The sequence below is a fragment of the Suricata suricatta genome, chromosome 3 (assembly GCF_006229205.1).
Source record: "Suricata suricatta isolate VVHF042 chromosome 3, meerkat_22Aug2017_6uvM2_HiC, whole genome shotgun sequence".
NCBI lineage: Eukaryota > Metazoa > Chordata > Mammalia > Carnivora > Herpestidae > Suricata > Suricata suricatta.
In genome coordinates, this window is record NC_043702.1 from 54,876,645 (window position 1) to 54,901,123 (window position 24,479).

The 24,479-nt window shown below is 37.1% G+C and overlaps 1 protein-coding gene and 1 long non-coding RNA gene across 4 annotated transcripts in view; one reads left to right on the plus strand and one right to left on the minus strand.

The window, feature by feature from the left end:
- Positions 1–4,718: 4,718 nt before the first annotated feature.
- Positions 4,719–6,312, minus strand: LOC115287694. The gene is made up of 2 exons (XR_003906606.1): positions 5,932–6,312; positions 4,719–5,433 (listed from the first exon to the last, which is right to left on the minus strand). It is a non-coding gene; the product is annotated as an uncharacterized LOC115287694 (long non-coding RNA).
- LNPK (lunapark, ER junction formation factor) overlaps positions 5,650–24,479 on the plus strand; it is a 66,744-nt gene continuing 47,914 nt past the window's right edge. Inside the window, exons 1-4 of one of the 3 annotated variants that reach the window (XM_029934351.1) lie at positions 5,650–5,903; positions 12,505–12,593; positions 14,403–14,444; positions 15,703–15,890. In XM_029934351.1, coding sequence (XP_029790211.1) covers positions 12,567–12,593; positions 14,403–14,444; positions 15,703–15,890 — 257 coding nt within the window. In that variant the 5' untranslated portion in view covers positions 5,650–5,903; positions 12,505–12,566. Of the gene's footprint in view, positions 5,904–6,106; positions 6,238–12,504; positions 12,594–14,402; positions 14,445–15,702; positions 15,891–24,479 lie in introns of those variants that run through there. The other 2 variants (XM_029934352.1, XM_029934350.1) reach the window with 2 other exon arrangements.

Genomic DNA, 24,479 nt, shown 5'->3' on the forward strand with positions numbered 1-24,479 from the left:
GGGAGGGGCAGAGAGAGAAGGAGACACAGAATCTGAAGAAGGCTCCAGGCTCTGAGCTGTCAGCACAGAGCCCAATGCGGGGCCCGAATCCATGGAGCATGAGATCATGACCTGAGCCAAAGTTGAACACTTAACTGACTGAGCCACCCAGCTGCTCCAAAACAATACAACTTTAGAAGACAATATAAGAGACTATTTGAATGACCTTTGGTAGGAAAAGATCTCTTCAACAGGATACAGACACCACTACTCACAAAGGGGAGAGTGATAAGAATTAAGAATTTTTCATCAAAAGACAGTATTTAAATTTATTTTATTTTATTTTTTAAAAAATTTTTAAATGTTTTATTTATTTTTTGATACAGAGAGAGACAGAGCATGAGAGGGGTAGGGGCAGAGAGAGAGAAGGAGACACAGAACCGGAAGCAGGCTCCAGGCTCTGAGCTGTCAGCACAGAGCCTGACGCGGGGCTCGAACCCATGAACGTGAGATCTGACCTGAGCCGAAGTCGGAGGCTTAACCAACTGAGCCACCCAAGTGCCCCGACAGAATTTAAATTACAAAAAATCTTTATTTATTTTTGAGAGAGAGGGACAGATAGAATGTGAGCAGGGTAGGGGCATAGAGAGAGAGAGAAACAGAATCTGAAGCAGGCTCCAGGCTCTGAGCTGTCAGCACAAAGCCTGATGCAGAGCTTGAACTCACAAACCATGAGATCATGACCTGAGCTGAAGTAGGATCTTAACCAACTGAGCCACCCAGGGGCCCCTAAAACACATTATTAAGAGAGTGAAAAGGTGGGGTGCCTGGGTGGCTCAGTCAGTTAAACATCCCAACTCAGCTCAGGTCATGATCTCACAGTTTGTGGGTTCGAGTCCCACGTCAGGTTCTGAGCTGAGAGCTTGGAGCCTGGAGTCTGCTTCAGATTGTGTCACTTTTTCTCTCTCTGCCCCTCCCCTGCTGATGCTCTCTCTCTCTCCTCAAAGAAAAAAAAATATTAAAAACAAAAGAGAGAGTGAAAAGGCAAGCCAGAATGGAAAAAATATTTATAGCACATGTAATCATCCAAAGACTTGTTTCTACATTATATAGTCAATTAATAGAAATCAATAAGGAAATGATAACCATATAGAAAAATGGGAAAATAAGTGAGCCAATATTTTTATGAAAAGAAGCTCTTTTTCACTAAAGTAAGGGAAATAGAAAACAGTAGCACAATAAGTTCATATTACACATCAACAATAAGTTCATATTACACATCCATTGGATTGGTAATAATTGAAATGTTGGACAATTCAAGTGTTAATGAGGATGTGGAGCCAAAGAAATGTTTGCATGGTATTGTTGGTTATATAAATTAGAACAATTTGTTTAGCATGGTCTTGAGAAGCTGAAAATAAACATGCCCAGGGATTCTATACTAAGGTAAGGACTGTATAGAAATCTGTGTTTATGTGCTCCAGGGTAAAAACACACATACACACCATTATTATAATACCCCAAAGCTGGAAATAGCCTATTCCATCAACAGTACAATAGATAAATTATGATATTTCCATCCAGTATGGTCCTCTACAGCATTGAAAGTGAACTACTGACATGATCACATGGGTGAATCTTAAAGACATAACCTTGATCAAAATAATTTAAGACATGAAAAAAACTTGCCGTATGATTCTATTTACATAGAGTTCAAAAACAGGCATAAGCTACATTTTGAGTAATTAGGCAAAAAAATATGAATAAAAGCATGAAAGTGAATATGCTAATAATGAAGTTAGTGGTTATGTCTAGGCATTTGGGGGTTACAAGGGAAGAAGCACATTGGGGCCTTTTGGGGTATTGGCAATGTTCTACTTTTTGACCCAGTGGGGTCACATGAGTGTTTGGGTTATGGTCTTTAAGTAGTACTCTTCTGTGGGTCTGCTGTATTTTCCATCACAAAAAATAACACCAATCTTCTTTTATCCTATTCTTCTATTTTATCCTGATTCTTCCTCTAGTTAGAAGAATCTACAGTGTCTCATAGAGACTTAGAGTTGTTACAGCAAGACTACAAAGAGAACAAACAATTTAGTTTTTAAAAACAAAAACACTTCTTAGGGTGCCTGGATGGCTCAGTCGGTTAAGCATCTGACTCTTGGTTTTGGCTCAGATCATGACCTTATGGTTTCCTGAGTTTGAGCCCTGCATCAGGCTCCTTGCTGATATTGCGGAGCCTGCTTGGGATTCTCTGTCTCCCTCCCTCTCTGCCCCCCACCCCCAACTCATGCTGTCTCTTTCTTAAAATAAATAAACTTAAAAAAAAAAAAACACTTCCAAAATAGGTTCTCGAGAATACAAAAAGCTTTGCCAAGAGTGAAACAAAGCATTTGATCCTATTTCCCTTCTAGCCTTGGCCAGATCAGCTTAAAAACAACAACAAAACACCAAACACACAAAACCCTGAATTGGGAGGAGTATATGCAGCATAACCCTGAAGAAGATTGGGGTGGGGGGCCAGACAGGGAAGGATACGGTTTGACGGGAGTGGTGGAAAAAGAGAGCATCAGAGTTGGCTGAGCGCCATTTTGGGAGAAGGCAGGAGGCCTGGGCTAGGAGCAGGAACACTGTTGTCACAGCCGTCTGCAAGCGTTGCCTGCTGCCTCGTGTGCTTCATCCAGCAAGGGACACCAGCTTTCCTCTGAACTGCCCGGCGGAGAGCCTAGGACACCTCTGTCCAGATAGAGTGTGAAATCTCAGACCACCTGGTATGCTAGTATCTCCCTCCCTCCAGTCCTCCCATCCCTTCCACCCCTAGGGATTTTAGTCTGCAAGGTCCAAGAGTCTATATTTTAATAATAAGTAGCTTGGGTGACTCTCATGCAGGTGGCCTCTGGCACGGGAGTACCATTGCCCAGAGAAACTCCTTGATAACAATCACCAGAAGCACTTGTTAAAAATTCAGATTTCTGGGCCACATACCAGACATGCAGAATCAAGAATCTCTGGGAAAGGGGCCTGAGAATTTGTTTTCTTAACCAAGGTCCAGGTGATTCACAGGGAATTATGGGAAACAGCTTTAAAGACTTCTATTTTTATTTTGTTTTCTGTAGATATTTAAAAACAAAACATTTATAATAAGGAAGTGTTTTTTTTTGCATTTTGAAAAAGTAAGTACCTTATTGAGAAAGATTACAAAAGATTTTTTTCCCTCTATTCTAGCCCAGACTTCCCAGTGCTGCAGGATAATAGATATATTTACATGACATCTCTCCTTGAAATCACAAAACATCTTAAACTCAACATGTTCAAACTGAAATCACCATCTACTCCCAAACCCAACTCCTTTCCAATATTCTGCATATCTGATAGAATTACTATCCAACTACTGGGTCTGCTTCTGAAGAAAAGGATGAAGGTTCTCAGTATGGCCCACAAGGTCTTGCTTAGTCTGGTCTCCAGCTTCATACTGTAGCACTCTCTTCCTGCAGTCTATGCTCTATCCACATTGATCTGTCCCTCAGGCTTGCAATGTTTCCCCTTTGATAAAAGGTCTTTACACATGATGTTCCTTGTTTTCTTTTCTCCTTTTTTCAGTATCTCATCCTTCAGATCTCCATTCCAGTGTGACTTCCCCAAGGAAGCCTTCCCTAACCTTTCTGACCAGTTTAATGAGTGACTATTGTAAGCTCTCCTGGTACTCATCTCTTGCAACTTTCATTTATTTAAAAAAATTTTTTTAATGTTTATTTTTTGAGGGAGAGAAAGACAGAGTGAGTGGGGGAGGGGCAGAGAGACAGGCAGAGACAGAATCTGAAGCAGGCTCCAGGCTCTGAGCTGCCAGCACAGAGCCTGACATGGGGCTTGAACACACAACCTGTGAGATCATGACCTGAGCCAAAGTGCCCCTACTTTCATTTATTTACTTAAATAAATGTGGTTTATTGATTTGTTGAATTAGACCTTTTAGCATTCCTTTGTCTATAGCAGTTTGTTTCATTTCTCATCTTCTCTAATGTTCTTATGATTTTACTTCCTTAGAATCTATTACAGGACAATTTTAGGATTAGTAAGGAATAATTTTTTTTAATATTTGGACTCAGATGAAGTACCACCTTCATTGACTTTCTTGTATCACCTCTGGCTATGGTTGCTTCATGATTTTCCAACTCTTGAACATTTGCCTCCATCACAGCACTTAATTACCCTATATTACATTTTTTGCTTGTTTTTGTGAGGCTTCTGTCATTAGTGTCAGTTCCTTTCGGGCAGCTATATTTATCTCTCTATCCTTACACGTATCATAGGGTCTTGTCCTTAATATTTGGTGTGACCTTGATAGCCTGTAGTCTAGCCATATACTGCATACGTTGATTTCTCTGCTTGTAGTATCTTCCCTCACTGTGCCAGACAAACCTTTACCACTTAATACAAGGGAGGGAGTGGTATGATGCTAGCTTCAACAATATACATAATATTTCTATGTAATTTCATTTGAAGAATATTTACCTATAAAGTTGTTCATTTAAAAGAGTTAAGGCTTCAATACATCTCTCCCTCTCTTTGCCAGGTCGAGCCTTTCCTCTTCTAGAACCTGTGGAATTTTGTCTCAGGATTAGCTTTGGGATCTTTGGCATCCATCTAGCTCTTCTTTGTCTCCTCTGCTCCTGGTTCTTCCTCCCCCGCCCCCCACTTTGCAACAGACCTTGATGGTCCAATTAAAACAGAACAAATAATTAGCGAGTGGAAAACATTTTTTATTTGTTATTTTAGGAAAATACATTCCTGAGGTGAGGAGATATATTTGCATAGCTGCAGAGGCCTTTAAAAAAGAGACTTTGAAATAGCATAGAATGAGAAACAAAATGGTTAAATTTCCATATTAAAAGAAATGAAATGTTTCTTTTCATTTTCTTCTAGATTCGTAAAGTGCCTGACCCAGAGTACACAAGAAGTAAACTTGGGTTCCCTGCCCTTCATCCTTTCAAGCTTAAAAAGCTGTTAAGTTAGGGCAAGCAATTCCACAGTGAATTATCTGGTAGCTTCCAGTATATTATTCTTAGCAGCTAGATCCTACGTTCAGTTTCTTACTTCACCTTATTTGCTTGCACTGTCAAAGTTTAAATATAGCACATTCACACAATTATAGTCTTTGAAATTCATGGAAACATTATTTTAAAACGCCTAGGTAACTAAAAAAAAAAAAATCCCAAGAAAAATATTTGCACAAAGGCTTAACACATGTCACAGAGGTAAAACTTTTGCTTGGTTTTGCTTTTGCTTGCTTTTCTACCCTTCTTCATTGTTGCTTTGTGTGGTTCAAGTATCTTTTGTTCTTTAGACTTGTCATTTCCAGTTGACTAGGACATCGAACTCTCTTTATCCAATGTTTCTTCAAATCTGAGGTGAATGTAGCCTGGGTGGTTTATTCGTGGGCTCACCTATCACGACCTGTGAAAGGAGTGTTCTTGAGGTTAGAGTTTTGAAATAGAAAACGCAGCTTATGCCATACACGGGTTTGAAATCAACATCATGTGGCACTTGAAGCTTACCACACACGGGTGAGGTAAGCGACCTGTCATCAAATGACCCTTTCTGACGTCCCGGGTGATAAAAGCCTCTAGCACTCCTGGGGTCTAGGCCAAATTTTCTCCACTGGCTTGCTTGGGAACTGGCCTCTTCTAAACTATATAGTACTATTAGTTTGCACTGCTGCCGGATGGATGACAGCTGATCTGGGACTCCTCAAGGCGGAGTCCTTTCCAGACGCACCCATTTCCACCTTCAACCGCACTCGTCTCTCTCGCGGCGGTCTAGGATCACCAGGATCAATTTCGGGGTTCTCTTTCTCCAGTGAGACTTGGCAGAACAAGTTTGAAAAGAATAGGGGGCAGAGGAAGAGTAAGAAGTAACTGTTATCGGTAAGACTCAGAATGAATGGCAGTATACCTCTGAAACACGACGAGCAGCAGCACCCTGCTTAGCCGCGGAAGCCACAGGGACAGGCACCCCCGGCTAAACGCCCGACTGGCGGCCCCAACAGTCTGCGCCGGTCACAGTCACGTGACCGGGGAGCGGCGCGCACCGGCCGCGGCGCCCATTGGCTGGCGGCGGAAGCGCGGGGTTTGATGGGAAGGTGCTGGCCGGGCCCACCGCCCTGTTAGTGGCTGCTGCTGCCTCGGGGGCAGGCTGCGCGGTGGCCGCCGTAGCTGGCAGACCGGGACGCAAGCGCCGGGCTTTGCACGCTTCTTTCAGGTAGAACGCTTACAATGAGGGTAATTGGGAGGGCTCGGCAAAGGGGCAGCGCGCCGCACTTTTCCCTGGGAAAGACGTTCCCGGTTCCCCCGCTCGCCTCTCCCAGGCGCCCCCGCCTCGTGCCAAGTGGCCTAAGCGCTCTGCGGCTGCGGCTCGTCGGACTCCCGCCCGGCTGCGCGCTAACCAACCTCGCCGCCTGCCCCCTTTGATTTCCCCAGCCAAGTGCCAGGGGTGACTCTGGCGTGCTAGTGGCCCCTTTCTCCCCACCTATCCCCGCGAAGGGGAGGTGGTTTCCCCGCCTTGTTCTCTGAGATTCCAATGTGGGGGTCTGGGTTGAGCTGAGCATCGGTTCTTTGGCCCACCTATGTCGAGACAAAGGGTCCGAAGATTCTACGCTAAGCTGTCGCTTGGAGTGTTCTCCCCCCGACTTTTTTTTTTCTAAGTTGTGCGGAGGCGCCCCGAGTGGACGGATTGGGAGGGACCGAAAACTGTCAGTGTCATGCTGCTCGGCCCAGCTGTGGGGGCGTGGATTATGTGCTGCTTAGAGAAGCCTCTCCACCACCGTTGTCCTTATTTGAGGGACGGTGGGCGATGTAAGGGAGGAGGGCAGGGCGAGGTTGCGTAGGTGTCGTGGGACAGCCGGAGGAGAAGAGCAAATCTAGACTCCACCGATAGTTTATTTCTTTGGGGTGCCTGGGTTCGGTGGAGCATGCCACTCTTGATCTCGGGGTTATGGGTTTGGGCCCCGCATTGAGTGTGGGATTACTTAAAAAAATATTTAAAGAAGATAGTTGATTTTTTAATATTGTGTATGGGTATTGAGAGTTGGGATTAGTGAACTCCATTTTGCTGATGGTGCCTTCGCAGCAGTGAAACTGGTGACTCATTGAATTTTCCATGTTCTGCTTTTCCCAGTTGGCTTCTGGTTTGTGTCAATTGTTTTTTTCTTTCTATCTGGCTTGGGTGTCACCATTGACAGAAATGACCCCGTTCACAGCAGTGTGTGTGCGTCTGAGTGAGCTTGGCTTCAGGCATAGGTTCAAACTGGCAGGGAAGGCTAATCTGTTCTCAACAGCCCCCATAGTTCCATTTTAGGAGGAAGTTGATTTTGAACACGTTTTTAAAAACAAGAATGGTGCATTTAAAATGAGAATTTTAAGTTTCTGTCATCTATTAAGATCAGCCCAACACTATTAATAAGCTTACACGGTGTTTATGTATTAACTTGAGAGAGAATGTCAGAAAAGAAGTTCCATGACAATCAAACAGGTATGATTTAATATAGAAACCTTTCTAATTAAATAGTCATTTCTTGCAAGTGTTTAGTTCAGAGTGAACATCAGCTTACCATGAAGACCAGAATTAATCAACGTATCGTAAAATTACTTTTTAGAGGTGTACTTCTGTTCAGTAATTTTATTTTTGAGCAATAAATGTGGTGGTTTGGTATATTTCAGAATTGCTTTAGGATATCAAGTTAGGATATCAAGTTAGAGTTCTAGAACAAATCACTCTTAAACTTAAATTGAATAGAGGTACTGTTGATGGTGACTGAATAGTTTCCTCTTAGGTTTGGAAGTTGATAAATATAAAAGTTAATTTGCTTTGCTGTTAAAGGGCTGCCGGATTATTTTAATGGCAGAACCTGCAGAATATTTTGTTTTATTTTTTTAGTACTAGAGTAAATGAGAGCAAAACAGTTTAAGTACAAACTGTAACTTATTTTTCCAATTTAAAAATTATGAAAACAGGTTACTTTATGAGTTTAGAAAGAAAGGTGTATGAGGAGTATTGTCTGTACTATATGTGCTTTCTGATTATAGTAATAATAGTGGCTACGTGCTCACTACTTGTTGGACACTGTGTCAAGTGATATATAACTTCATTTAATTCATACAATAATTCTGTAAAGTGTAGATATTTTCACCACTATACAAATGTGAAAACTGAGGCTTAGGGAGTTTAATTTCCTAAGATCACATTGCTAGTATGTAGTTGAGCTGTATTTTGAATCCAGACCTTTTTTACTCCTTTATTTTTTTCATTTTATTTAAAAAAATTTTTTTGGAAATGTTTATTTTTAGGAGAGAGAATGCCAGTGGGGAGAGGCAGAGAGAGAGGGGTGACATAGGATCTGAAAAAGGCTTGGCGCTGACAGCATTGAGCCCAACGTGGGGCTCCAACTCACAAACCAAGAGATCATGACCTGAACCAAAGTTGATTGCTCAATCAACTGAGCCACCCAGTTGCCCCTCCATTATTTAAAAAAATCAATCAGTTAATTAATTAATTTTTTGGTAGAAGGGAGGGGCAGAGAGAGAGAGAGAGAGAGAGAGAGAGAGAGAGAGAGAGAATCCCAAGCAGGCTCTCCATGCTCACTGCAGAGCCTGAGTGAGGGTCAATTCCATGACCCTGGGATCATGATCTGAGCCAAAATTATGAGTTGGACACTCACCTTATTGAGCCACGCCCCTACTCTGTTATTTTAATATGATTTGAAGTAGCTGAAAATTTAAGAATGACATGACCCAAGATTTTAAATTTGGACTCCCAAACCTGAGTGTGAATATCAGTTAACATTGAACATTCAAAACATTGAAATAATACTGTGGGCATAATAATTTATTGGAAAACACATTAGATGCACCCAGCTCTTAGGGTCATGTCAGGTCCCGCTGTGATATCAGAGTGGAAAGAGACTGTACACATTCATGGAGGAGTTGGAGTTCTTGAGGACAAGCCACTTGAGACTGAGCCATCTGTCCACTCAAGGGCAAACGTTGATTTATGCTTCTGAAAGAAATGGTAGTTATTTGCTTCCCACATATTTTGAATTTGTTGGAAGAGATAGATTAGGAAACAGCAATGACCACAGCAGTATAAACAACTTGTATTGAGGAATTAGTTATGAGTTAGACACTGCTATAATACTTTAGAATGCACCATGTCAGTTTAGCCTTTCAACATTAAAAAAAATTTTTTTAATGCTTATTTTTGAGAGAAAGAGAGAGGGACAAGTTGGGGAGGAGCAGAGAGAGGAGACACAGAATCTGAAGCTGCTTCAGGTTCCGAGATGTCAGCACAGAGCGGGATGTGGGGCTTGAACCCACAAACTGTGAGATTGTGACCTGAGCATAGTTGGTGGATTAACGGGCTGAGCCACCCAGGTGCCCCAAGTCTTTCAACATTTAAAGAGGGTCCTTAACTATCCCTCCATTGCAGATGAAGATACTGAGTAACTGAGAGGGTAAATGACTTATTTGCCCAAGGTTTCATAGTAAGTAATGGGCCACAGGAACTGGAGTATGGCTGGGAGGGAAAAAGTGTGAAAACAGAAGAGGTATGAAGTTAAAGCTATAGAGAGTTGATTTGCTTAATTTTTGTTATGGTTTCATATCTTTTGGAAGGTACTACCATTACTTGTGTATTATAGCAAATCAGCTTCTTAAACACTGGAATTTGGTAGGAAAATTGCTGGAACAATGAGGGTTGGCTCATTCTTTGATTATGATCCTGAAAGCATGGCTATGGCATTTAATGACTATTTACCATCATGTTGTTTTAGAGGACAAATTCTAAAACAGGATACTCTGCTTCAGGAATTTTAAAGTCATAGTTTACTTCATTAACATCAAAACAGTTCTCCAAGCAAATAATTGATATCAGGTTTGGCATTAATTGCAACATTATGCATATATTTCATATTATACTTACCTAAAAAGTGATATGCAGTAAAAAGTATAAGCAGTGCTTGCAGATTTCTAGTACCAATTCTGCCCCTAACTGGAGCTAGCTTCCAAAATGTTTGGCAAATCATTTAGCTTCTCTTCCATGCAGATTTAAGCATTCAAATTTAATCAGGTGAAGGAATTGGGCTACATGATACACTGTACCAGCACTGTCTCTTGTGTTTATAACGTACTTTCCACTTCAGTACCTCAGTTTAGCTATTTGAGAATGACAGAGGTGCTTTCATATATTTTATATATAAATATTCCAATCTAATTTATATAAAGTAGACTTTACTTCTGATTTTGTGTTAGTGGGAATAACTAGTTGATTCATGAAAAGTCAAAACTAAAATGCTGTGTCTGGCTCTGCGACTTAGTATTTTTGGGACCAAATTACTTCCCTTCCCTCGCCTCAGTTTCCAATATTTGTAAAATGGGATGATAGTAGTATCTAAATAATAAAATTCATATAAGGCATTTGTTTTAGGGGCTCCTAGAGAAGTAGTAGTATTTACTAAATATTTAACTGGTATCTTTATTGTTGTCATTACTTTTTTTTCCCAATTATTTTAAAGAACTTTTTTTAATGTATATTTTTGAGAGAGACAGACAGAGTGTGAGTGGGGAGGGGCAGAGAGAGAGGGAGACACAGAATCTGAAACCGCCTCCAGGCTCTGAGCTGGCAACACAGAGCTTGACATGGGGCTCAAACCCACGAACTGTGAGATCATGACCTGAGCTGAAGTCAGAAGCTTAAGGAACTGAGCCATCCAGGTGCCCTAAGAACAATTTATATTTAAGTATACACTGCCCTCAACATGGGCCTCAAACTCATGACCCCAAGATCAGGAGTCCCATGCTCTACGAACCGAGCCAGGCAGGCACCCCGTCATTACTTTTACATATTAAAAAATCCTGATTTGTGATGGCTACAAACTTAACTTAGAGGCATGTAACTGTTATAAAGCAAAATGTGTAGATCACTTGTGTACAGAACACTATGCTAGACACCACACAGTTAATTCCCAAATAGTAGAGAATTACTATATACTTTGAAAATATCAAGTTAAGTGGTTCATATACATCCCCTTCCCACCCTGCCACCTTTCTTAGTATTTTTAGGATCTTAAGAAGGTTTCAAGACCTATGTAATATTTTAATCTAGAAATTTATACTTTTATTCATTAAAGTTCCAGGATTTCCTATAACTGCATTTTAGAAATTTGAATACTTAGTTAATATTAAAGGATTAATAATACTTAGGTTGCAACTTAAATGTGGCTGATAACATTCATTATATTTATAAACCAGAAAATTTCAGGAGAGATTATTGGTATATCTGGTCCTAGAATCACTTTGTAAGTGAAAGTATTTCATAATTAGGCTCTTTGTTACTTCTCTACCCAAGAAAGCCCAAAATGGGTATGCCTTATGCTAATTCCAATCTATAAATAGTGTTGCAGAGTGAATGTATTACTTGATACTGGTGTTATTTTGTGATTACATTAATGATTTAAAAAAAATCTAAGAATTATGGGCTAACTTTTTTTGTGTGCAAATGGTAAACTTTTACCTGATAAAAGTATGTAAATTTGGAAGTATATTTTCACTATTCAACTTAAAAGAATAAAAATTATATAGTTATTGACTGTTAAATTGATTTAGAATCCAAGATTGCTGATACATTTTCATCCATATGTAACATTATAATACGTTTGAGGATCCTAGAAAAATGACTAAAATAAGGGCATAAACATCTAGCTGACATGGAGGTCAACTGGCTTGAGGGACTTAGACCGAATTTCAGAGAGAAATGTTTATTTGGGAGTTGGAACAATAGTGAACAGACCAGAAATCTGTAGAGTGGCTTTGAATCATGTTTCTTCTGAGCTTGGTCAAATTGCTGAATGTATTTTCACTTAATTTTCTTATCTGTAAAATGGTAATAATGAAGGCTATCCTGTGAAAAATGATGGTGTAGTAAATCTAGTTTACAGAAAAAATTAAAGCTCCCGAATCATTAAATGATCTGCTCAAGGTCACAGATAGTCTTGTAATCCTTATTTTCTTATTCAAAATCCATTTGGCTTTCTGTTATTACTTGTTAAATAATGTTATGCTAAACATTGTAAAATGCTCCTAATTCCAAGTAGCTAGTTTAGTTGGGATATAGATCAATGATAGAAATATTGTGTCTAAGCTTATAGAATGAAAGTAGTTTAGTAAAACTTTTCTAACATTAGGGGACCTACTTTAAAGAGCAGCAAATTGCAAAGTATATACACTGTTAAAATGCCTTGCCATTTAAAAGCCTTTTCAGCTTATTTTTACTTTTAAATATGTCCTGGGTTGGAAGAAGGGATTTATTGAAGGGTAGACACTATCTCAGGACTCTCTGAATTAAAATTCCACATAAGTGGAGTTCAAAGAAATTAGTATTGTATGTTCTTTTTTGGCAGTATTGCAACGTCTATGTTTTATAGTGGATATGCTGTGTGTTTAACTTAAAAATTTTAAATACTGGCTTTTTTTCTAGCTGTGAATTCCTTTGGACAGTTCATGATATTTATCATTGTGCCCAGTTTCTAAAAATAAAAGATGGGTGGATTATTTTCTCGATGGAGGGTAAGTTATTTTTCTTTTTGGCCAGTTCTTAGTCTAATATAAAGTGTCACATAAACCTATTTGTAAAAGTCCTTTTTGTAGTATAGACTTGAGTAAAGCTTGATATTATCCCTAATTCTATTTAATTCTCTTCCTTTTCTTATGAATTATAAGAATTATAATTCTTATGAATTATACTTGGACTTTAATAGTTCTATTTGCTATGTAGGTATGTAATGTCTCTGTTTAAAGTATTTTACATTGACTTATGAATTATTTTTATTTATCTATATATGCATTCATGTGCAAATGGTTATCTTGCTTTTTTTCCTTATATTGCCTACATTTCAATCTTATTTGAAAAATAGTTGAAATTATTGTTATGGTTGAAATAGTTGAAATTATAGTTGTATGCTGTACAATATCTGTTTTTACAGGCTATCTCTTTTTGCATAAACCTTGTCATAAATGTTTGCTGAAGTTATACTAGGTATACTTTAAGAATTAGAGGCTTAAAATTTAAAATTTTTTAATGATTTTTTTTAAATTTTATTTTTGAGAGAGAGACAGACACAGCATGAGCAGAGGAGGGTCAGAGAGAGATGGAGACACAGAATCCAAAGACAGGCTCCAGGCTCTGAGCTGGCTGTCAGCACAGAGCCTGACGCGGGGCTCGAACCCATGAATCACGAGATCATGACCTGAGCTGAAGTTGGATGCTTAACTGACAGTAGCCCCTGCTTAAAACAAAATTTAAAATGTAGTTTGATTTTATTGGTTAAGGTTTTAGAGGAAGTGTCTCCAATTTAATGCTATAAATTATAAAATATATTAATACATGCTCTTTTCTAATATGAGAGGAGATCATGTAATCTCAGACAAACTACTTTGCTTATTTTTAACTTCTTTTTAGTATAATAATGGAGTCTAGCAATGCTTGGTATACTAATTTTTGGCTTGTTACTGGAGCTGCTTTGCTTTGGATTGGTATTCTATGGACTCCTTGCTCTTCCCTTTAAAACTTTATTACAGTTCTGCTTCAGGATCAAATTTGCCTATTTTTTCTTTGTCTTTGTTAGATTGAACCATATGAAATTACCAATATTCAACAGTTTTGACTTACATAAAAAGCAATTTCATATGGTTCAACCTAATGTTAACAACTGTTATGGGAACTACAATCAATTGATATTCATTATCCTCTTATGTTATTGAGCACATAATTGGTAAATGGTTTCACAAGTGTTGTATGAGACATTTTGGTTGGTTTTTATTCTGCGTGTATAAAAATGTTTTTAACAAACAAGCTCTGCTATAATGAAATATTCCTAGATGCCTTTTTAAAATCTAATCTTCAGAAAAGTACTCTAGGAATTCAGAGTGAAGGTAGCCTATTGATTTTGACTTTCAGGGTCCTAAATGACTTTTAGCAACAGTAAATCAGACCATCTTTAGTCCTGAACTTTTTAATATATGAGTTCTTTTGAATAATCATATCTAAGAAAAATTTTCTTAGAGGAAAATTTCTTTCTCTCTATAAAAGTACATTCTACTGGAATTAAGAATGGTAGAAAATGAACTATCAAAGTTGAAAGTACTTCTCGGACTAAAAAGTCAAGTAGGAAAATGCTTGTTTCTTTAATCTTACATAGTTCTCTTTTTAATTATAATTTTAATTTAAATCTAAATGTTATTTATAAATAAATAGGAATACACATTGTTTAACAACACTTGAAACAAAATTTGACTTAAAATGTTTTTATGATTTTATAAATCAAAATGTGTCTAAGTTTGCAATAACAAATTTTAATGTACCATCTGTTATAACAGACAAAACCTTCAACTGTAGAAGTTCTGGAAAATATAGATAAGGTATGTTTTTTAGCTCTGGGGTGTTTTATTTAATCTTAGGTGTTGCATAAATATTATTATAGTATACATGTAGTATTTTGGAGACTGGATCTGGTTTGGGAATTTAGATATGATATAGAGTAAGCCTGAGAACTTTATTGTTACATTCAAGTAGTTAATATAACTTTAATGTTACATTATCTCAGAAAAATCCAAAGTGATTCAGTGACTTAAGTCTGTGTCAGTAGAACCTGTTAGAATGAAATTAGATGCATCGCATGGCATAAATTAATCTTGTTTTTTCTTTTTTTAAATGCTTATCTATTTTTGAGAGACAGAGCATGAGCAAAGGAAGGGCAGAGAGAGGAGACACAGAATCTGAAGCAGGCTCCAGGCTCTGAGCTGTCAGCACAGAGCCCTATGTGGGCTGGGGCTCGAACTCATGAACCCTCATGAACTGTGAGATCATGACCTGAGACAAAGTCGGCCCTGCTTAACCAGACTGAGCCACGCAGGCACCCCTAGTATAAATCAATCTTACAGATAGGATAAAGTAGATTATAAGATAGTCTGCAACAATTTTTATCAGTCCACAAACTTCACAGCTTTTTATACTTTCTATCAAAAATGGATGAATAGATTGAGAGAATCTAGTATGGGTTACTGTTTCAATTTTCTTTCTTTTTTTAAAGTTTCTTTATTTATTTTGAGAGAGAAAGACAGACAGCTCAAGTGGGTGAAGGGCAGAGAGAGAGAGGGAGACAGAGAATCTGATGTAGGCTCCACCCTTGTCAGCATGGAGCCTGACGTGGAGCTTGAACTCATGAAACTGTGAAGTCATTACCTGAGCTGAAACTAAGAATCAGATGCTTAACCAGCTGAGCCACCCAGGCACCCCAATTTTTATTAAAATCAATTTTATTTCTTTCTATAGCCAGATTTTTTTAGACCTTATAAAGGGAGAATTATTACTTGTTTAGTTTAATAAATACTATTTATTGATGTCAATTTTATGCTAATTTGGTAGGTTAAAAGTAGTATCTTAATTTTGCATTTAAGACTAACTTGTCAGAATAGGCATTTTCATGTTTTTAACCTCATTTTTAATTTTCTTTTTCATATGTTCTGTTTAAAAACATTAAAGTATTATATTTCATTGACTTATAAGAATTCCTTCTATATAACCTCGCTATAATGTTAAAATTTTTTGTTAACATTTTGATTTCTTTATGAAATTTGAGATTTGCTTCAATAATATAGAATAATTTTCTCTTAACAGGAAATTCAAGCATTGGAAGAATTTAGAGAAAAAAATCAGAGATTACAAAAATTATGGGTTGGAAGATTAATTCTCTACTCTTCAATTCTTTATCTGTTTACATGTTTAATTGTATACTTGTGGTATCTTCCTGATGAACTTACAGCAAGACTTGCCATGACACTTCCATTTTTTGCTTTCCCATTGATGTAAGTAAATTGTTTTTTTAGTTGACTTTTCCTCTTTTTGACCAGATGGTTTAAATATATTAAGTCTCTCTTTAGTATGAAATAGTAATGTCTCAGTTTGAGCAAATTTGTTTTTTTCCCTTCTTTTTGAAAAGTATTTCTTAAAAAGTAAACCAACTGTTTTAAACCTTAATTTATAGTTCAGTGTATCTGAAGAATGTGACTCAGTGACATTAGTAATAATGACTCTAGGTAGGAATCTTTTGTAATCCTGTAATAGAGGGCCATGTTCCCCTAGGGGTATAGGGCATAGAGTGGACATCTAGATTGTGGGTAGTGTTGTAAGTGAGGGCATTTGTAAAACAAAAGGAACAACTGATCCAATAATTCCAAATATTTCATTCATCCTATCTCTCTTCCCCTCTTAGTTACTACTATAAAGCAGTTGACCTTTATATATTTTATAATATATGACTTTACTGAAAGTGTGTAATGATTGAGGATTTTGAGAGACAGTTGAGTTAAAAATTGGTAAAAATTCTTGGTATTTATGGGTCCCAATTTTGTAGGTATTAGATTATGGTGTGTAGTATACAAAACTACAAAATTTCTGACTGTGGATCTTAGACTGCATATATCAATTAGTAAGTATGATGAATATTCTGAACGAGAAGTGTCAAATGTTATGGGAACACTTAACAGAGGCCCTAACACTGTCTAGGGTGGAGGTGGGGGTCAGGGAAGAGCCTTTGTATTCATTTTCTATTGTTGCCACAAATTTAGCAGCTTAGAGCCATACCCATCTATTGTATCACAGTTTGTGTAGATCCTGGTGGCTTGACTGGGTTCTCCGCTTACAGTCTTGCAGGCCTAAATCAAAGTAATCAATAAGCTGGACTGGGATCTTATCTGGAGTCTCTGTGGGGAGAATTATCAAGATTTAGTCAACTTGTTTGCTGACTTGTGCTGTATCTCTCTGACTTCCAATTCTGCCCTTAACTCAGAGAAAGCTCTGCCTTTAAGGGTTTAACTGATTATATTAGACCCACCAGGATAATCCAGGATAATCTCTCTTGCTTAAAATCAACTAAGTAATACTTATTATATTCGCAAAGTCCTTTCACAGCAGTACCTAGATTACTGTTTGATTATATAACTGGAGGATGGAAGTCTTGGGGAGAGAGAGAGATAGCTTTAGAACTCCCCTTACCAAAGCCTCCTTGAGAAGTAATATTTGAGTTTGAGTTGCAAAGAATGATTATGTGTATCAAGGGTGGTGTGACACAGGAGTGGATAGTCTATTAGGGAAAGGAACAGCATATATAAAGACCCTGAGGTGATAGGACATGGTGGGTTTAAAGGATTGAAAGAAGGCCAAAGACTGGATTAATAGGGAAAGTCAGGATAATTAGGCAAGGGGTATTTCTTAAGGGCTTCAGAGTCCATGATAATGACTTTAGGACTTAGTCTAAGAATAATGGGAAGCCATTGAAGATTTTTAAGAAGGTATATGGTATGATTATATTATTTTGAAAATACTATTGAGGCTACACCATGGAGAATAAATTAGAGAGCAATAAGGATTGATCTGAAGCAGCAAGTTCGAAGGTTATTATAGTTGGGGGAAAAATGATTGGTGGTGATTTGCAATTGAGTGGTGATAGCAGAGTTGAAGAGAAGCAGATATGCTGAATGAGGTGGATGTATTAAAGAGATTTAGGTGGTAGAATTGAGGTAATATGGAGCTGCTCTTGGTGATTGGATACATGTGAAGTGATGGAGAATAAGTATCAAGGATAAAATTTAAGTGTATAGCTTGGGAAGTTCAGTTTAATGGTAGTGTTATACATCTAAATCGGGAATACTATGAGGAAGAGCAGGTTTGGTGACCCACTGAGACTAAAGCTGCCGAGTGGGATGGCTAAGTAGGAGTATGAAGCTCAGGAGAGAAATTTGAATGGGAGATATAAATTTATGATTTGGCAGCTTACAAATGTTAATCAGAGCCATTATCTGCTCAGTAAATATTGGGCACCTGCTATGTGTTAAGTATTGGGCTAGACTCTAGTGATTGAATGAGAAAGTAGTGACAAGGTCTCTGCCATCATGGAGCTGACATTAGGATTAGACATAAAAAAAAAAGAGAGGCAAGTAAACAGTTAATATAGAGAGAGATAAGTGCAATGAAGAGAATAAACGGTGATGTGATAGAGAGGAATGGGCTTCTTTTGAGGAGGTGGTACTTGAGTTGGGAACTAACGTGTGGGAGAGAACCAGCATGTAAAGAGTTGGAATTTATGGAAGATTATTTATGTATACAATGTATATATAAGTATATGCTTCACTGGGCATGGAGCCTACTTAAGGAAAAAATACATATACGTACAATATATGTATATAATACAATGTGTAATAGTAGCATTTATATCTATAGAGAGATATAGGAAAGGATTATCCTCAAAATTTTAATGGAAATTCTCTTTAGGTGGTGGAATTTTAAGTAGTTGTTTCTTTCCATATGGTTTTTAGTATTGTTTGAATTTTTTACATCAGTGTATTCTTTGGATCCTAAAAACAAAAATTCAAGAATCGAGGGAAGATCTTTACAGAAAAACAGAATGGAAAATACAAAGACTGGGAAATAGAAGAGAGCATGACTTATTTGAGGGTCTGTGATGGAGAGAGTGATAGGAAGTATGCTTGCAGAATCAGATAGGTTCTGGATCGTGGGAGGGCCCTGGTGCTAGGAGTTTGAATTTCATTTTGGGTGAAATGGGAAGCTTGTAAATGTTTTAGTGGAAGAATGGCATGATGAGATTTAAGTTAAGAGGCTCATGTGTGCTGCCTGTGGAGATTGAGTAGGGGAGGAGAGGGGTAGAAACAGATCAGCTAGGGTGCTGTTACCGGAGTTTAATCTAAAGGTAAAGATGGATTGGACATCCCCATAGCAGTGGACATGAATAGATGACTTGGCAGTATTTCAGAAGTAAAACTGAAACAACTTGATGTGAGGAAATGGAAGATAATGGAAAAGGAGGAGTGGGGGTATTTAGGTTTTTTGATGGGCATAGGATCTCTTTCTTTGGGACTGTTGTAGTAAAAAATTTTTGTTTATAGTGCAGGGCATATTTTCAAATAGGAACTCCTGGAGATCATAAAATGTTAGCTTTGTATATAGATAAAAGGATGAAAAATTGAGTGCATGGGTATTATAAAATAACATCTCTGCCATTTTCTTTATTTTCTTTCTCTGTTGAAATCTTTTGGAATGCTTCTTATCCCAGGTATAGTAGTGAATTTTATAATGCTCAGCCCCTTTCCCTTGTTCCTTTCTAGTTTTTCATTAAAAGAGGGGAGAAAAGAAATTTAGAAACGGAATAAATGTGATGTTTAGTTGATTGAAACATCTTTAAAAAACCTAAAAAACTCACTTGAGGGCCACTTGGGTGGCATAGTCAGTTGTGTCTGACTCTTGATTTCTGCTCAGTCTAGGATTTCACAGTTGGTGAGTTCTTGCCCTGAATGGGGCTCTGTACTGACATTGTGGGGCCTGATTGGGATTCATTCTCTCCCTCTCTCTCCCCACGCCTCTGCCCCTCTCCCCTTGCATACACACGCTTTCTCTCTCTCAAAAATAAATAAACTTAAAAAAAACCCCTCAAAAACCCACCTCACTTGACATCCATTTGTATATAAAAACATTTTTTTAATTATGAAAGATTTGTATCTAGTTGCAAAAGAATGACAAGGGACTTTACTGTGCTAATTGTAATGGTTGTTCACAAATTTTGATCTACTGGATCTGCTACTAGGCTGCAGAAGACTTTTTTTGGGCAAAAAAATCATACACTAATTGTTCCTAAAGTAGAAAAACTTAATTTCTTTAAAAATGTTTATTTCTTCAGTCTGATCTTTCTGCTATTTTGAGTATGAGGCTGTATTATCCTTACCGTGTCCTGCCTGTTCTGCATCACCTGCATCTAGTATTTCTTGGTTTGTTAAGCTTCAGAGCCATTTCTCACTTTGTCTCATTCACGTTTGTGACCTGGTTCTCAACTGCTGCAGCTTCTATTTCACTGAGCTCTTCACTTTTGGAAGCATAGACCAGTTACCAAACAAAGAATAGAATTGTCCTTCTGATTGATGACAATCAAAAAAGCATGAAATAAAATACAACAACGTGAAAGTGGATGCTGTGGTATCAAGAAAGAAGACTTGCCACAGGACATTTTCTTTCATGTGAGCGATTGTCTAAGCTTATTCCTGGACTTTTTCCCTTTGGAAACAAAAATTTTGAGGTCTAGACAGGGGCTTACTTAAAGAAATGGAAGCAGAATTAGTAATAAAATGTATATTTTTACTTATCACTATTTACACTGGTTATAAAGCTTAGAAATCTACCTGATAATTGCAAAAAGTGACTCACTTCTGCATTCCAAATTTCCCAAATGCTTTTACTAGACAGAGCAGTCATGGATTCAGGACTTAGCATATATTACATAATCATAATTATCCTAAAATTGTTTATGATAGAATATCAATACTCTGTGTAAGATGCTTTGATGTTTTATTATATCTTCTTTTCAGGATGTAATAAGGAGGATCTTGGTATGATTCCCAACCTATTATTTTTCTGCCGTTCAGATCCAATAATATATTTATATCCCTGATCTTTTCAACTATTATTAAAACAAATTATAATCTAAGTGCTGACTTTGTTTCGTTGGCGTCATTATGGCTATGGTCCAAAATGAGGGAAGGTTTAGATTGCAGTTTAAATTTTGTATTTCTTGATTATGCTGGCAGATATGCATTACCCTGGAAATTGGTTCATTTTCTAAGAGTGAACAGCCATTAAACTTTGTCTCTATCCTTAAGTAACTCTACTAGCAATCTTAGACTTTTACTCCTGGATACCTTATTCTTCCAGATTATACCTTTCTAGAAATTTAATTTTCTATAAGATTATTTCAGAGGCCTATTAGCAAAAAACGTTGACCTTCCCAGAAGATTTAATATTTCCTTCTTTCTTTCTTTCTTTCTTTCTTTCTTTCTTTCTTTTTCTCTTTCTTTCTTTCTTTCTCTTTCTTTCTTTCTTTCTTTCTTTCTTTCTTTCTTTCTTTCTTTCTTTCTTTCCTTCTTTCCTTCTTTCCTTCTTTCCTTCTTTCCTTCTTTTCTTCTTTCTTTCTTTTCTTTTCTTTCTTTTCCTTCCTTCCTTCCTTCCTTCCTTCCTTCCTTCCTTCCTTCCTTCCTTCCTTCCTTCCTTTCTTCCTTCCTTTCTTTCGTGTGCGCATGCATGAGTTGGGAAGCAGGGCAGAAGGAGGAAGGGAGAGAGAAAGAATTTTAAGCAGGCTCTTCTGCTCAGCAAGAATCCTGATGTAGGGCTTATTCCTACAACTCTGGGATAAAAAAAAAAAAAGAAAAAGAATAGTTAGATGCTCAATTGACTGAGCCACCCAGGTACCCCAGCCATATTTTTCTTCTGTTTTTTTTTTTTTAATTACTCTTAAAATGGGGCTTAAAAAAAAAAAGGCTTGATTTTGATTCTTGCCTTATTCCTTATACCAAAAGAAAACACTGTTACTAGTTTGTCTGAATGTGAAGGCAATTCTTGCTAAAGTCCTTGATAATTAAATAAGCTGACAAAATAGTCAAAATAGTTATAAATATTGACACCTGTATACCTATTCACTAAATCTTCTCTAAAAATGTTTCAATTAATTGGATAGGTTATGTGGTTGTTGGAAAGACAGTACTTAAGTTTGGCAGAAAGTGATTGGTAAAAACCTTCATATTTTGGTTGGAGGTTTATGAAATGTTAATCTTTTAGTAAAATTGAGAAGGGTTTGATTTTATTGACTGAGCTTTAGCTATTCTGCTATTTTTAAATTTTTAACATTTTTAATTTTAGTCTAGTAAAACACTGAATATTAAGGATTTAAAATATTTACTATAATTAAAATGTAATTCTGTTAAATTGAGGCTCCAGATATTTCCTGTTAGTACACCTTTATAATTTTATAGTGCAAGTCACTATATTATATACTTTTGAAGTTTATTTTAATTTTTATTTTAGAGAGAGAGCATGAGCAGGGATGAGGGGCAGAGGGAGAAAGAAAGAGAGACACAGAAAGACAGAGAGACATAGAGTCTCCAAGCGGGTCCCATGGATCCTTCACCCAGACTTCCCCGGTAGTCACATCCTGCATGAGGACAGTAAAAATCACAACCAGGAAACTGACGTTGATTCAATTCACAGAGCCTATCGGATTTTACCAGTTTTACATGCACTCTTGTGTTTGTGTCATATATTTCTATGTAATTTTATCATGTGTAGCTTCATGTCACTACCCCACAATTCAGATTCAGAATGGTTCTAAAACCACAAAGCTTGGAGCACTTGGCTGGTTCAGTAGGTGGAGCATGTGGTCTTGATCTCAGGGTTGTGAATTCGAGTCCCATGTTAGGTGTAGAGATTACTTCAATAAATAAATATATAATAAAAATAAAACCGCTAGGCTCCTTTTTGCTGCCCCTTTCTTGTCATACAAACCCTCCTCCACCTGCCTCCTTTTTAACCCTTGCCACCCGCTAATCTGTTTTATATCTCTATAATTTTGCTTTTTCAAGAATTAGAAAATGAGATCATGTAGCATAACTTTTTGAAACTGGCCTTTTTCTTTTTCAAAAATTCAGCATATTCTTGAGATCCATTCAAGATGTTCAGTGTATCAATGGTTTCTTCTTTATCGTTGAGTCGTATTCCATAGTAATGACGTACCATGGTTTGTTTACCCATACATTTGTTGAAGGACATTTGGGTAGCTCTCAGTTTTGGGCTATTACAAATAAGTCTTCTATGAACATTTGTATATAGATAGGCATTTGAACATAAGTTTTCATTTCTTTGGGGTATATGCCCAAGAGTAATTTCTGGGGCATATGGTAAGCACATGTTTAGTTTTATAAGAAACTGCTAAACATTTTTTCACAGTAGATGTACCATTTTACATTTCCACTGGTTGTGTATAAATGATCTAGTTTTGGGTGATGGGCATTGAGGAGGCCACTTGTTGGGATGAGCACTGGCTGTTGTATGTAAGCCAATTTGACAATAAATTATATTAAAGAAATAAAAATATAAATGATCTAGTTTCTCTTCATCTTTGCCAGCATTTCATTTTTCACTATTTTTATTCTGATCATTCTGATGAGTGTGTCGTGTTATTTCATTGTGGTTTTAATTTACATTTCACTAATAGCTAATGATGTTGAACTTCTTTTCATGTGTTTATGTGACATATATATCTTCTTTTCTGTGAAACACCTGTTCATGTCTTTTGATTGGATTATTATTCTTTTTGCTGTTGAGTTCTGAGAATTCTTTAATTTTTTTTTAATGTTTATTCATTTTTGAGAGACAGAGGGAGATAGAGCATGAGACAGGGAGGGGCATAGAAAGAAAGGGAAACACAGGATCCACAGCAGGCCCCAGGCTCTGAGCTGTCAGTACAGAGCTCGATGTGAGGCTTGAACTCATGGACTGTGAGATTATGACCTGAGCTGAAGTCCGAAGCCTAGCTAACTGAGCCACCCAGGTGCCCTAAGAATTCTTTATATATTGTAGATATAAGTTATTTGTTGGACATATGGTTTGCAAATAATTTTTTCCCAGTCTGTAGTTTGTCTTTTTTGTTCTCTTAATTGGGTTTTTGCAGAGTAAAATTTATTCATTTTTCTTTTTATGGATTGTGCTTTTGTTGTCAAGAACACTTCCCTGGCTATAGGTTCTGAAGATTTTATTCTTTTATTTTCTATGCTATTTTTCTTTTAACATTTTACATTTAAGTTAATATGCCATTTTGAGTTAATTCTTATATAAGGTGTGAGGTTCATGTTGAAATTCTTTTTTTCTTCTTTTTTTCATTTTGCCCATAGGTGCTCACTTGCTCCAGAACCTTTTTGTTGGAAAGGAATTGCATCATATTTAACACTATGAAATGACCTTTTTCTATGTTAAGTTTTTTTTTTAAATTGAATTCAACCTTGTGGGGTATTAAGATACAGTTCTTGTTTTTTTGGTATTTGCCTAGTATATGTTTGTCCTTTGTTTTAGTTTCTTCAGTTTTTAGTTTCTTCAGTTTTCAAAAACTCTTAGTTTTAGATTTTAATTTATGTTATAGAGTTGGGTTTTGTTTTTATGCTCCAGTCTGAAAGTCTTTTGCTCTGGTGAGTTTAGCTCATTTACATTTATTATGAGGAAGATGTTGACCTAGGTTTTGAAATGTAACTTTGTATTTTGCTTTTGTGTTTTTTTTTTAAACTTAAAAATAAGTCTCTAACTATGTGGTATGTTTATTTTTGCCTAGTTATTTGTAGAAGGCTGTATGAATATGGGGGTGTGCCCTCCTACAGTCCAGGCTATCTGGAATTTTCCTTATGATCCAGGATTTAATATGCTAATTTGCTCAGCTTTTATTTTTCCCACCCAATAGGGTTAAGTAACTGTATATTTTTTTCTAATACAAAACCTCTTTTCTCCCCTGCCACTATAGAAACAATGTTCTTTGTGAACAGGGCATTTCTAATTTTTTATTTTTATTTTTTTAA